At 39.5% G+C, this 14,122-nt stretch overlaps 1 protein-coding gene across 4 annotated transcripts in view; it reads left to right on the plus strand.

Annotated features, from left to right (window-relative positions):
- Positions 1–10,553, plus strand: part of LOC102218957 (Nance-Horan syndrome protein-like) — a 47,443-nt gene extending 36,890 nt beyond the window's left edge. For 2 of the 4 annotated variants that reach the window (XM_014469018.2, XM_023333030.1), the window contains exons 4-13: positions 202–249; positions 674–718; positions 807–857; positions 1,040–1,102; positions 1,229–1,427; positions 3,473–3,607; positions 3,717–3,869; positions 4,118–7,321; positions 7,747–7,870; positions 8,019–10,553. In XM_014469018.2, the coding sequence (XP_014324504.1) occupies positions 202–249; positions 674–718; positions 807–857; positions 1,040–1,102; positions 1,229–1,427; positions 3,473–3,607; positions 3,717–3,869; positions 4,118–7,321; positions 7,747–7,870; positions 8,019–8,652 (4,656 nt within the window). In that variant the 3' untranslated portion in view covers positions 8,653–10,553. The remainder of the gene's footprint in view (positions 1–201; positions 250–673; positions 719–806; positions 858–1,039; positions 1,103–1,228; positions 1,428–3,472; positions 3,608–3,716; positions 3,870–4,117; positions 7,322–7,746; positions 7,871–8,018) is intronic. The other 2 variants (XM_023333028.1, XM_023333029.1) reach the window with 2 other exon arrangements.
- The last annotated feature ends 3,569 nt before the right edge of the window (positions 10,554–14,122 follow it).

The following is a 14,122-nucleotide window of genomic DNA, read 5'->3' on the forward strand; positions in this document are numbered from 1 at the left end:
TTAACACGAAAGCATGGTCAGTTAACTCATGTTACAGACTAAATTTACCTGAGACATTTTCAGTTGCTGCACAGTTTACATGGGCTTTTTATGTATTTTTCAGAGAAAAATTCTATTTAACGCAAATTCATTGTCTTATTATTAATTTATATATAAAATGTAACCTAATAACCTGAAACTTTTTCTAATTTCGTCATGCAGCAAGAGAGAGCAGAGAGGGAACGAGAGCTGGAGTATCAACCCAGAAAGGTGTGTTTTATATATATATACAGTACAGACCAAAAGTTTGGACACACTTTCTAATTAAAATGGGTTTTCTTTATTTTCATGACTATTTATAAGGCAATAAATCCCACTTATTAACCTGACAGGGCACACCTATGAAGTGAAAACCATTTCAGGTGACTACCTCTTGAAGCTCATCAAGAAAATGCAGAGTGTGTGCAAAGCAGTAATCACAGCAAAAGGTTGCTACTTTGAAGAAACTAGAATATAAGGGGTATTTTCAGTTGTTTTACACTTTTTTGTTTAGTGCACATTTTTACTTTATTAGAGTTGGGTTTATTTTGATTTATTATTTAAAGAAAAGAATGGAGTTTATTCAAATCTGTGGTGCTTTATGTCTTGTTTTGTAGCACTGATTTTAATTCTTTCCATTTTGAATCTTCTGAAGGAGAGGACTGTCAAAGAAACAGAGATCCAGACCACAGAGAGAAAGGTAAGGAATTCCATTAATGGCACAATATTGCCTTATTTTTCTTATGTTTACAAAAAAATACATTGTTTTTTATTTTTCTGTTGTTAAGCTACAAGAGAGGCCTGGTAGAGAGGAGGATATGAAAACAATTGAAAGGAAGGTGAGAAGTTTGCAACTACACAGAATATTTACTTACATTTGGAAAGAAGAAAATTCTCATTCATTTGTCATATTTTGATTTTCATTTGAACAATTTTATTTACTAATATTGTTTTGTTGTTTTTGATAACTCATGGTATTGTGTTTTCATTTATTTTTGTTTGTTGTATTTTGTGTTCATAGTTTGAGTGCTTTTACTCACTTGAAACTATTGAAGGTTGCATCTTCATTCCATGGAATAGAAAGGTATCCAAAATTAGTTTTCTTTAAACCTTTGTTTTTGTTTTTTCCTTCTATCTCTTGCCAGCATGAAAAAGTCCAGTGGTTTATAGTGTGCTAAATCACAAGTAACATTTTGCATGTCTCTTCCAGGTTACCTCGATAGAGAAAAGTGAAAGTAGTGAAGTTATTGGAGGCCAAACAGCCTCCAATAAGGCCGTAAACCACAGTGCCCCCTCAGCCCAGGACAAGCAGGCAAACTGGTCAAAGGAAAACGTCCCGCCATCAGATCAGAAGACAAATGGCGATTCTCAAGCGGTCTCCTCATGCATAATCCCCATTAATGTCACAGGTAAAATTAACAAGGAAAAAAAGAATTTGATTGAATGTTATTCACATTCATAGGCAAATGTACTTCAGCCGTTGCTCCACGATAGGAGATGATACAAAGACTATATGTGGAAGCATACACAATTTAGCCACAAAACTAAACTTAGGACAGAAACTACATTGAGTTTGGTCAGTTACGATACTTATTAAGAGTACAATACAGTACTCTAATAAGTACATTTTATACCACTGGGAAGCCTGTTTATTTCCCTTTAAATGGTGTCATATTTAAGCAGCACAGTTTGGTTTGGGGTTTGAGCCCATGAAAGAATTGTTCAATCTTTTCTGCCAATCTCTGTTGTTTGCTATTGTTTATTTGATTAGTAGGTTAAAGTATAACGTTATGTGTCAGGTCGACAATTGTTATGCGTTGGTTTGGCTGTGATAACTATTAATAAATGCCAAAAGGAATAATTAACAAAATGAGTAATTTAGTTCAAAATTTACTACATCTGCCCACCATCTGACTATCAGGAAATAATCGTCAAATAGTTTCCAGTCTAAGTTATTGTTTTAAGAATAAATGCCTGATAGGGCTTGAAATAACAATAAATGAAGGCTTAAGTTCAGCACTGGCGTTCTTGACCAGCTGGCTCTGCACATACATAAAATAAACGCAGACAATTTCTCTCAAGTATAAGAGTATTTTTGACAAAAATAATTCAACCTTCCAGTTAAAGTACGACAAACAATGAACTCACTGAGCTAGTGACTCTCCGCTAAACTGCTAAGTAAAAAAGAAGAAAATAATGAAAACTAACACAGTATCAAAAAGCATTTGAACAGTGAAAATGAACAAATAAAATGATGCAATGTTGTCACAAGTCATTGTGAACTTTAGACGTTCTGTAGAATAGGGGAATCTCTGGTGGTCAGTGAGTTGAGTGGAGAATGAGCAAAGGAAGTCGTTGTGGTGTGATCAGAGGGAACTGGGGAAGCGATGTAGGACTGGTGCACGCGAGCAGCGTGTGGGGGGGCCATGGCTCCTCTTCTCCCAGCTCCGGGGAGCGCTTTCTGGCCTGGGGCAAGCATGATCAGAAAGACCTTGGGGCAGCATTGGGTTGTACTGGCAGATGCAGGCAGCATGTGTGGAGCTGTGGTTCCTCTTCTCTCAGGACAGTGTCTTTGATCCTGCCTACTCAGTTGTAGTAGGCAGGATCAAAGACAGTGTCTTTTTTGGGGGGGAATCTATCATTACTTTGATTATTTTTGCAGAATTTCTAATAAGCTTCCTCAAGCTTATCTTCAGCTGGAATATGGCTGCTGGTTAGCCATTTGCAAACCGATCAGTTTTGATTCCAGGGTTTCTTTGAAGATGAAGTCCTATTTTATTAAACACAGAGAAGCTTCAGTACACAACCACAACAACCTGGTAACTCCTTCTCACGCTGGTCACCAGCTTGGTTACACACTTCTGTAGGATGGAATCCCCCTCACCTAGCATTTGCTGCAAATCAGGCTTTGTATAGTTGTTCTTGGTTACTCTGGCGCAGACAGCACTTTTAAGTTTATACCACAAGTGTTAATTGGTGCTGGGGTCATGACTGAAAACAAACCATTCCATCCATGCAACACTTCCATATTCTGCAGGCAATCTCTGCTATATTCAGCTTTGTTTTCATGAGTATTTTTCTCTTGAATAGAGTTTAGGTCCATAAGAGTACATATACTGTATATGATTGCCAGTATATAATCACACCACATCCTCAACCCTGCAGCTCAACCCACAATTCAATTATTTATTGGGAAATAAACAGACAATAAATACAATAGAGTAAGATTTAATGTCAAGAAGATTTGTTACAACAAGCAAAGAAAGAAAAACACAAATACCTTCTCATTGTTCTAAATATATTTGGCAAGGATGTTTTAAGCAATATATAATTTTGTTAATAATATTTTAAGTTTTCAGCACTAGTAAATCATTTGGGCACATAATCATCAGTGAGAATCTGTACTGCTCTGCTTCAGACTTGTAAATGTCTACTGGCTTCTCTGTTGTCAAAGCAGGAGTCGGGTTTGACAGAGAGGCCAGTGCCCGTTGCTCTCTAGTTCACTCCCAGTCGGTGCTTCAGAGAAGAAGGAAGCTGAGGAGGAGAAAGACTATCACTGGAATACCCAAACGGGTACAACAGGACATGGGTATGTTAATGCAGATACATGTAGGTTGATGTTAGGATTCTCATGACTTATTCACAGTTGCCACATCAAGAAAAAAAATGTATATATACTTTATTTTATTTCATTTCAGACTCAGATGAATCACCTGTGGCAAGAGAGCGTACAGTGATCATCCACGCCAATTCACATCAACTATCTCTCTGTCAAGAGGACCTCTCAATTAGTGGGCGTCTCCATCACACTCGTGACTCTGGCTGCCAGACAGATGATTTCCTTATAGCATGTATGTTTCAGATCACAAAGTATGGAGAATGTCACTGCAAGTTAAAATTTGAAATAGGGATAGATATTTTTAGCAGAAACGATAATTGATTGATAATTGTTTGGTCTAGCCTTTAAAATCAATGCCATTGCTTTTCTAGAATAGAACTATCTGTTTACATTAATCTTCGACTTACTGTATATCTATTGGTTCAGACAATGGAGAAAAAAAAAACACCTGTGATTCTCTCTTCTGATCCTACCTATTAGGTACAGCTGCTCCCTCCAGAAGGCGCATTAGAGCTCAGCGCAACCATCAAGGTATCCCTGCCTCTCTGTCCCATTCTACGGGTAACATTTCCTCCCTGGGTGACCAGTCGGACTCAACATACACAACAGCTTCTACACATGGTGGCCGCTTACGCTCACGTAGCCTTCCAAGAGAAGGAGGCCGTCTAATCGACAGTGACGAAGACGATGATGACAACTATGATGATGATGATGAAGATGAAGATTTATCACCTTATGAAGCAGAGGACTTCATTCCATCTGGACCAAGTCCAAGAATGAAGATGATGATGATGAAGGATGAAGAAGAGAGTACAGACGATCAGGCAGCCCCTGAGCCACTGCAACTTGGAAGCCTAAAACGACTGCAGAGGTCTAGTGAAAGAGACAGGGGTGGTGGAGGAGACGGGAGTCCAGAACATAGCTGGATGGAGAGGGGTCGTTCTCGCTTGCCCCGCAAGGCTGACATGGGTAGCTGTGAAATTTCATCCAGTTCTGATACTTTTAGCAGCCCTATTCACTCAGTGTCTACTACAGGCGTTTTAGGCAGTCATGTGGACCACAAGGAGGACCACCAGTCATCAAGTGGAAACTGGAGTGGCTCCAGCTCCACCTGCCCCTCACAAACATCTGAAACTATTCCCCCACCCTCTTCTCCACCCCTGACAGGCTCTTCCCACTGTGATTCAGAGTTATCACTTAATACAGCACCCAATGCCATTGATGAGGGATTTTCCCTGGATCCTTCCTACCACTCTGACCTCAGGCCCCAGAGTCAAGGCCACAGATCAAGCTCTTTTACATCATCAGCCACAGACCAGCTAGATGATGCAGGGGTCAGTACAGCCAGCGAAGGGGAGTGGACATACCCCCAAGACCAAGATCAGACCGATCCAGATCAAGATCAAGATCCCACCCAAAAGCTAAGTGAAAACCACCAGTTTCTTCAAGAATACAGCTCAATGGAAGGTCTTAATGACCAAACATGTTTCAGTAAACAGAAAACAAATGCTGAAAAAGAGCCTGAGTCTCATTACCCATCTGATACAGAAGGTTTCTACTCATCCTCTGTGAATCTTGGGGAGTATAATCCGACCTACAGAGAATACACATGTAACTATGCAGACCTCGGGCCTGATTGTCATCAGTCCAACACTGTGGCAAAACGATTATCCCATGGAGGTTATCCTCAGCCTCCACTTCAGTTCAAAACAGGCACTATGACTTTAGGGAGGACTTGCCGTCCTTTAAGGAAATCAAAAATCAAACCTCCACCACCCAAGCGAACATCCTCACTAAAGGAAACCAATAGTAGTGTTGATGTTGGAACAGACACACAAGCAGATAAGGATCATCCAAAGATGGTTAGTGAGCAAGAACTTACCTCGTCTTCCACAGATATGAAGCTGGAACTGGACCTGGAACTTGGAGGAGCTCCAGAACCATTACAGTCATCTTGTCTAGTTGCAGAGTCTTTAGGAACTTGGGGCATGGGACTGGGGGGAGCCATGGACATAGTAGAGCCCATGTCCTTTAGCTCTGCAGATACACACTCATTTAAGGATGAAGGTGCTGTGCAGTCTGACTATGCAGATCTGTGGCTTCACAACAGTGAGCTTAAGTCTAACAATGGTGAGTACGCATCAATGTCTAACTCAAGCACAGCTACAGGCACCACTGTTATGGATTGTATGAAGTCACCAGACAGCTCTTCCTCTTCCACAGAAACGCAAATTCAGGCTGTTGCCCAGACCTTAGAGTCCAAGGAAAGCAGTCCATCTCTCCCATCTGGAGACTTTAAACTTGGATCACCTGAGAAACTGGCTGGCCTAGCCTCACCATCAAGTGGTTATTCCAGCCAATCAGAAACCCCAACATCAACCTTACCCTCATCTTCAGCAGCCTTCTTCCCAGGACCTCTGTCCCCTTCAACTGGCAAAAGAAAGCCTAAAGTGCCAGAAAGGAAGTCATCTCTCTCTTCCTTGCAACAATTTCCCAGAGATGGGGCTTCCATTTCATTTTGCAATAAGAGAGATCCAGACTTTCCACCTCCACCTTCTCAGCTCGATCTCAATGTTCTACATGGAGGCTATGTGAGACACACCTTATCCCACCGAGCATACCACATGCACACCCTTCACCACAACAAACACAGAGTTGCAAATGTTTTGTCCATTGGACCAAAAATAATGGTCCCTGAGATAACCAATACCAATCCATCACCAAGTTCAGGCTCTGCTTTAACAAATCCAGGCTCTAACGTTCTGCCAATTACTCCATCAACAATTCGTTCAGTGCAGCTTCATTCAGTTAGCCAATCTGCAGAGCCGCAGAGTACTTCCACAACATACCAGGACACAACGAATGGAACTGAGACTGTGACAAGGCCAAAATGTCCCCCAAGTGGTTCCACCCTGGCTCCTCCCCCTGTTAATACCAGGCCTCTCCCTCCCAGAAGGCCACCTCCCAGGCCCCCATGTCATGATCACACCTCTTCTCCTGAACGTTCACAGCCACCTCCACCTGGTCGCCACCCTGATGGACCTCCATCCTATGAAAGTCTGCTTCTAAGGCAGGACCGGTATGGACCAGGAACCTTTTGGGCTATGACTGCCTTCAGAACAAGGATGGACCCTTCATCAGACATCTCTGAAGACAGTTCACCCCTGCATAGACCAGTTCCACGTGCTCCACACCCTTCACCTGTGGATCTCCACACTCATATTCACTCACACACAGAGTTCAGGGGGCTCACCCACTCAACACATGCACGTTCCGAGTTTAGAGTTTTGGGGGAGCGCTCGTTCTCCCAGGATGACGACGAGGATGAGGAGGAGGATGAGGAGGAGGAGGAAGAGGAAGAAGAAGAGCAGGTAAAAGAGCCGCAGAGGGCTGCATGTTCCAGAGGAGGAATGCGATCGGACCACCCTCCTCCCCCAGCCTATGAATTTGCTGGGGGATCCCACTTAAACTCAGGGTCATGGGCTAGTCCTGTCAAAGTGCCTGGTAACACAACAGAGGCATCGCATCCTTACCTAATCAGCGATGCAAGGACAGGAGGACAAGAAGTGCATGAAGAAGAGAGGGAAGTGATATCAGGTGCTACCAGAAGTGCCCATCCGCACCAACTCCAAGAGAACAAGGATGACTCCACCACTCCTGACACTGAGGATTACTTTAGCAAAGGTAAGCTGAAAAACTAAATCAAACTAAAATAAGTTTGTATACTGCATCTTACAGAACATAAATAGTGCACTGGGTGGGGATCTTGCTTGTAATAGTTTTGAAGCAAACACAGATTATGGTGAAACCAAATCTTCTGTTTCCTCATAAGGTAGACTGAAACAGTACTCTATTGTTCTTTGTTAAAAGTTGTTTTCTTTCCCATTTCAACTTATGTTGTACTGGATCCAGCTTCATATTAGTCCAAACATTGTCTACCCACAGAAAAAAATCAGTCCACTGTCGTGATCTGCCAATGAGCAAAACTCATTTTAGGCACAAATTTAAAGGATACAGAGTAGTATTTAGTAAAGAGCGGTCTGTTTTAGCATGTGTACTAATTAATCAGACAACCAGAAGACATATCAAGGAGATGTTGTGTTCCACAGATTCCACACCAAGTGACAATTCACTTTCCCCTCTGACGGATGACGCCAAAGTTGATGACGACATTATTATTACATCCCCTAACAAGAGTCGTACAACAGAAGACCTTTTTGCCATGATACACAGGTATTTGTACAGTTTGCACTTAGATTGCCTTCATGTGCTTCTAAACTGTATATGTTGCAATGCAACTTTAAAGCATTTCAAGTTTATGAAGTTTATGTTTATTTACTGACGATGTTCCTTTGTACTATTTTGTAATTTCTTTATTCAGATCCAAAAGAAAGGTCCTTGGCCGTAAAGATTCAGGAGACCTAAACGTGAAGTCTCGTCTTTGCCCTGTGTCAGCCGTAACCCCCAGTAATGTTTCCACTGGTGTTGTCCCTCCAGCTCCTCCTCTTAACTTTCCTGCTACTTTAGCCAATGCCGTTGGGTCACAGAGAGCTCCTGTTCCAATCTATCGTAGTGCTAAGAAATCCAGCACATCCAACGAGGAGTTTAAACTTCTTTTGCTAAAGAAAGGCAGCAGGTCTGATTCTAGCTATCGCATGTCAGCGACAGAGATTTTGAAGAGCCCCATTACCCCCAAAACACCCGGGGAGTCCCTTCAAGAAGGTTCAATTAGACAGGCAGAGGAGCAGTCTTCTATGCCTCAGGAGCCCCCAATCTCTGGTTTGGACCCAATCCAGATACCAGGCCTTTTTCCTCGGGCCAACTCGGAAAGTTTCACTCCCAAAACACTCCCCATGTCAGCTGCATCTCGACAGGGACGTTCTCGGATCCCCCCGGTTGCTAACAGCAGTCGCTACAGTACACGCAGTCGCCTCTACACAGCGCCCATGCAAGCCATTTCAGAAGGGGAGACAGAAAACTCAGATGGGAGCCCTCATGATGATAGATCGTCATAAAATAAGCTGATAAGAACTTTTGCCCGTTCTTAGCTGTTTTCTGGATTTTCAAAACCTGCACTTCTCCTTTTCACCAGTGGAGGGATTCCTGCAACATTTCAAATCTGTTGCTGAAATGCACTCAGCTGTTTAAAAGTGGCAGACTGTTGTGAGATAGAGAATCATTAAAGGATTATAATGAAGTCCTGAAAATATATCTAAATACCTTATTTAGTGAAAAATAGTCCCCTTCTTTAAAAGTGCAAGGAATATTTTGATTGAACAGGCTTTTTTCTAAAAATAAAAAAAATAAAAAAATCTCAAGGGTTTGGAAACTGATGGGACATAATATTGTGACAAAGTGAGTGTGCATGTACAGGCACATGCAATCTTTACTAATATTTGTACTTTTTGTGTTTTCAATGGTGCGGGTGCACGTATGTCACTTAGGGACTGATTTACTACTTCATTTAAAAATTCTTCCCACATTTTGTATTCTTTCAACCTAGGGTGCCCACTGCATCAGCCAGACTTCCTAGACTCGTTACTCAGTATTCCTGCCAACAAGCAAAGTCGGTTTGATGTGGAAGTCACTAGCAAGAGTCTCAACTCAGCACCAAGTTTTTTATTATATTTACATCTGCAGACCTGCCATAAAGTATATTACAAAGAGCCAGTCTTATATTTGTCGACTAAAATGATATCCAAATACTAACATGATGCATGTATTTTTGTAAAAATGCGCCTCAGAAAATGATAAGACTTCAACTTGTTGCATGACCTATGTGGAAAGAATCCTTGATCCTAGTTTGTGTCGACATTTTTGTACTTCTTTTGTATTACAGGAGAATTGATTACGTCACTGCGAAAGATATGAGTTGCATTTACGCTGCATAGATCAAAACAGATTTTTCTTTGAGTATCGAAAACAGAAGGAGCAAGGGCTTGCACCTATTTGTCTATCATCCAGACTAATTTTGGACAATCGCACAGTGGCCTTTCTCCTACAGAGTTGGTTGTGGCAGGGCATTTGAAAGTCCCTGAACGGATAAATTTATATGAAGCTACATGTAAAGTTTCACTAAAATTAAATCTCACACTTGTCAAAAGCTGACATTAAAATTTATTGCTCTTTCCAGCTGCTAGCAAAAATTGCCATTCCAGAAAAAGGAAATGTGCGTTTCATTGCAAATTTAAGTGAACCAGTGAGGGCAGATGGTGAAAATGCTTTAGAAGGACTTCAATCTGTTGGACTAGAGTTTAACTTGGCATGGTTTCACAGATCCAACCTCGTTTTGCACTTCGTGATACACAAGAATAGAAGAAAGAAAGATATATCTTATAATGAAATCCATGTATATTTGTACTGAATAGAAAGCTCTTATCTATATTAAAATTACGAGAACTTTTACGGGGAACCAATCTGCGTGTAGCAAAGAACAGGTCTCACTGAACATTACACATAATTTTTTTTTTTTTTTAGCAGTGTACTGTTCGCCTCTCCTTGTTGCCTCTCCTTCATTTGCACTGACCCAGTAGCATTAGACAGGTGAAAGCTCAACCCCAGTGGCCAATAAACCGTTCTGAATTATACTTCAAACTTAACATATCACATAATCTCTCTTCAAAAAGAGAGAAGACAATAATAGACAACAGTACGACATAAGATTGATGGTTCATTTATTACTGCTGCAAGGGTGAAAGAGATTTGCCCTTTGAACAGATATACATATGTGGAAAGCTTGAACTCTCACCTGCCTACCAGAAAAAACACAACACATATACTTCCTATGTTTAGAGACCATGCTTCAATTGAAACCATTCACTGTATTCTGTGAATACCTCAGAAATCATGTCTGTTTTATCATGATAGATAGATAGATAGATAGATAGATAGATAGATAGATAGATAGATAGATAGATAGATAGATAGATAGATAGATAGATAGATAGATAGATAGATAGATAGATAGATAGATAGATAGATAGATAGATAGATAGATAGATAGATAGATAGATAGATAGATAGATAGATAGATAGATAGATAGATAGATAGATATAGATAAAACACAACTGTCTGAAACTCAGCGAATCTAATGCAGAACTGACACTGTGTAAGATGGAGAGCGTAAAAAGCTGTGAACTGACAAGAATTTTGCATTCATCAAATTTCTAAAGCGCACTTGTTCCTGTCCACTGTTTTATTTGTTGTGTTTTTTTTTAATCGCATGCAATAAATAAAAAGGGGAAGGGAGGGCGGGGAGAGGGGAGAAAAGAAAATGACATCACCTATTCATTATTTTTATCTGCAGGATTTCTCCACAATAAAAAAAGATTTTGTATTTTCTGTTTAAATGTCAAGTTGAATAGTGTGTTCTATAGATGTACAAACTGTCTGGCTAATTCTGTTCTGTATAGTTGTGCTCACACACAGGGGTTTATCATGTACTGTATATCTCCTCACTGGACAATCACGCAGTTAAGAGACTGTAAAGTAATGGATATAGGATCTGTCTGGATGGTGGAAACTGAACAGCTTTGGTGCTGGGGCTCCGTCCCCCTGGAGCTGTGGAAGTGAGAAAGCTATTTCCTGAAGAAACCAGTAAACGTGTACAAGTGGACCGTCTGCTTTGGATGACATGTACAAATGAGCGACAAACACAGAAATGGAAACGGAAATATCAATGCATAAACACGTGGTTGGGTGGCCTGATCAGAAAGTCATTGTCTGTTTGACTCATAGTTGAATTTTGTTGCTCCAGCAAACATTATTATTGAACATGATGAATCTGAAAATATTGTAACATATCTGACCATTTATTTAGAGGGATTTGTCCATACTGTACTTCCTACTGGTACGGAGGAAATATTTGACGACTGTTTCTTTAATTTTAAAAGCAGTGAATGGAAGATTTATTAAAACCTTTTGATTAGGGATACAGACTTTGATGTATCCTTGCAGGCTCGTTACACTGTAATATCTGAATCCTGAGAAGCTTGGAAATAACAACATAAGGATCGAAAACTTTATAAAGTTTATTCCCGAGTTTGAAGTATAACAATAACCACATATTTTTCTTCAAATGTGTACAGTATGGAATATCACTAAACAGATAAAGAAAAAATATCTGAGCAGAAAAAAAACTGTAGGTAATGATAAAACGATAAAAAACACAGACACACACACACACTAACTGTTTCAATGTAGTTCCATGTTCAAAACTAGCTAGAACTTAACAGATTTCAATCTCTTTTGTATTTTTGTATAAATCTGTAAATATGTTTTTGAAGGAGAAAAAAAATCATTGGAAATTCTTTTTTTTGTAAAATAAATAAATAAAAGATTAAAAACAAAATCTTGTTTTCTCCTTTTATGTCAAGATGTTACTTTGGTCTTACACATATTTGTTTTTTTTCTTTTTATTGTGATAAACGTTCTGCGATTTATTAATTCATTTATCATTTTTTTAAAGATTTCTAAGTGTTTATTGTGGATTTAAAATAAATGTCATGCAATTTTGTCCTTGCCGTTAAACAGAAAACCTCTTGTTTCACTATTTGCTCCCCATTAGAACAAAGTGTACTAGCAGAGCATTTACACTAGATGGCAGTCTTTTCTTTTATTAGTTGTAGCTAATATATAAAAAGAAAATCAGATGAGAGATTTTCATTGGAGGAAACGAGGGGGGAAAAAAAACGTGATACAAAGAATTAAAAGCACATGACCGCAAAAGTGACTTTTCATTTCTTCTTCTGCTGCTCAGAAAGGGTAAAGACTCGTAATTCGTGTTTTTTTTTGTTCTGCGTGACACTAAAAATTATATGTAAGCATTACTAACACAATGTAAAAGGGCATCTGAAAGAATTTATTGCTGTTATGTAGACCAGAGGTACTCAAACTTTTTAGACAAAGTTTAAACATGAACAAATATGTAGGCCTAAGATTAATATTTAAGTATACATAAGACAGTGGCAGCTAAAAAAAATCGACTTTTGTTGCAGTTAAAAAAATACGGGAGAATTTATAATACATTTACCATAATTCATTATATTGTTTTGAATGTATGATCTTTTATTAACCACTTATCCATTAGTTCATTTTTCAAAGGAGGCATTTAACTATAAAAAAAACATAAAATTGACTGTTCCATTAGTCTTTGTCGACAATAGTAAAACCAAATGTTTTTATATTAATACAGTTCATATGTGAAAAGCAGCGATAAATGTCGGAGTACGTTAACAAACACTGCACTGGCAGAAATAGTTTCGTCCTCCGTCTCTAGGCCCACTGCTGTGTGTTCACGTGCATTCACAACACGTGGTACTACGTCTAACAACTTCAAACTTACTTTATCCTGTCTCGGACACTTCCTGTCCATGTGCCGTTTTGACGTGAAGAACACTTTGTGGCTCAAAACTAGGTTCAGTAGAACTAAAACTACTCAACGTCAAACAGCAGAGCCAGCGGGGCTCCGCAGGGCTCAGTGTCTGGAGCGAGGAAGTCTCGCTGTGCCGCACCTTATCGGGTTACAAATGAACGCTCAACAGGTACGTTGTTGTTACATGGAAAAAACGACAGGGGGCTCCTGCTGACCACACCAACTTCTTCCAGATTAGCATAATTACCCTGAAAACAGCCATGATCATTGCGATTTACAGATAACCAAATTCTAATTCTAATACTTGTAAAAACATTTAAGCAAATCTCTTGTATGAATTATCCCAAGTTGGTGATTCATAAATAAAAAAAAACAACATTTTAAATTAACCATAAATGGTTAATTTTAAATAGGAATCAGTCTGCTTAAACACTGTAATCTAAGCCTGTTCTACATTCTGTAGAATGAGTATATGTCAAGACGTTGCACGGATAACAGTTCTGGCCAGCAGGAGATCTTCCCACGGTGATGGAAGTACCTGTTAGTGCCTTGCGTTCAGCTCCTTTGGATTTTTTTTTGTCTTTTGCTGCCTCCTTGAACATTTCCTTTTCTTTATGTTGTGAAGCAAACTACAAACAGGACAAATAACAGAAAACTTCAGTGTGCATCGCATAACTATGCATTCCCCTAAATTTAGTACTTTGTAGAGCCATCTATTGCATGCGGAAGTCATGATGTTGCTTGATCAGTGTTGGTGTTGCAGCCACGGAGGCCTTTCCGAAAAGATGTGTATGCACCGGTCAGACCAGGTGACACTTAGCTTGCTCACAGGTGGACTTGATGTCACTAAGTATGTGGCTTCTGAAGGTAATTAGCTGCACTAGCGCTATTAAGTTTCATTGCAAAAGTAGTGAGATATAGTGATAAAAAGAGCATTATAAATACAATCTATTATTATTATATGCATGTGCAGATTTTCTTTCTTTTATACATATATATATCTGTTTTTATTTTACTTTACCAAATTAGAATATTTTGTGCTTTACATGCAATTTAGATTTTCTTTTTATTTAACTACAAGTTGAAATGCAACAAACAATAAAAAATGCCA

This window comes from Xiphophorus maculatus, chromosome 4 (assembly GCF_002775205.1).
Source record: "Xiphophorus maculatus strain JP 163 A chromosome 4, X_maculatus-5.0-male, whole genome shotgun sequence".
In the NCBI taxonomy this organism is placed as follows: Eukaryota; Metazoa; Chordata; class Actinopteri; order Cyprinodontiformes; family Poeciliidae; genus Xiphophorus; species Xiphophorus maculatus.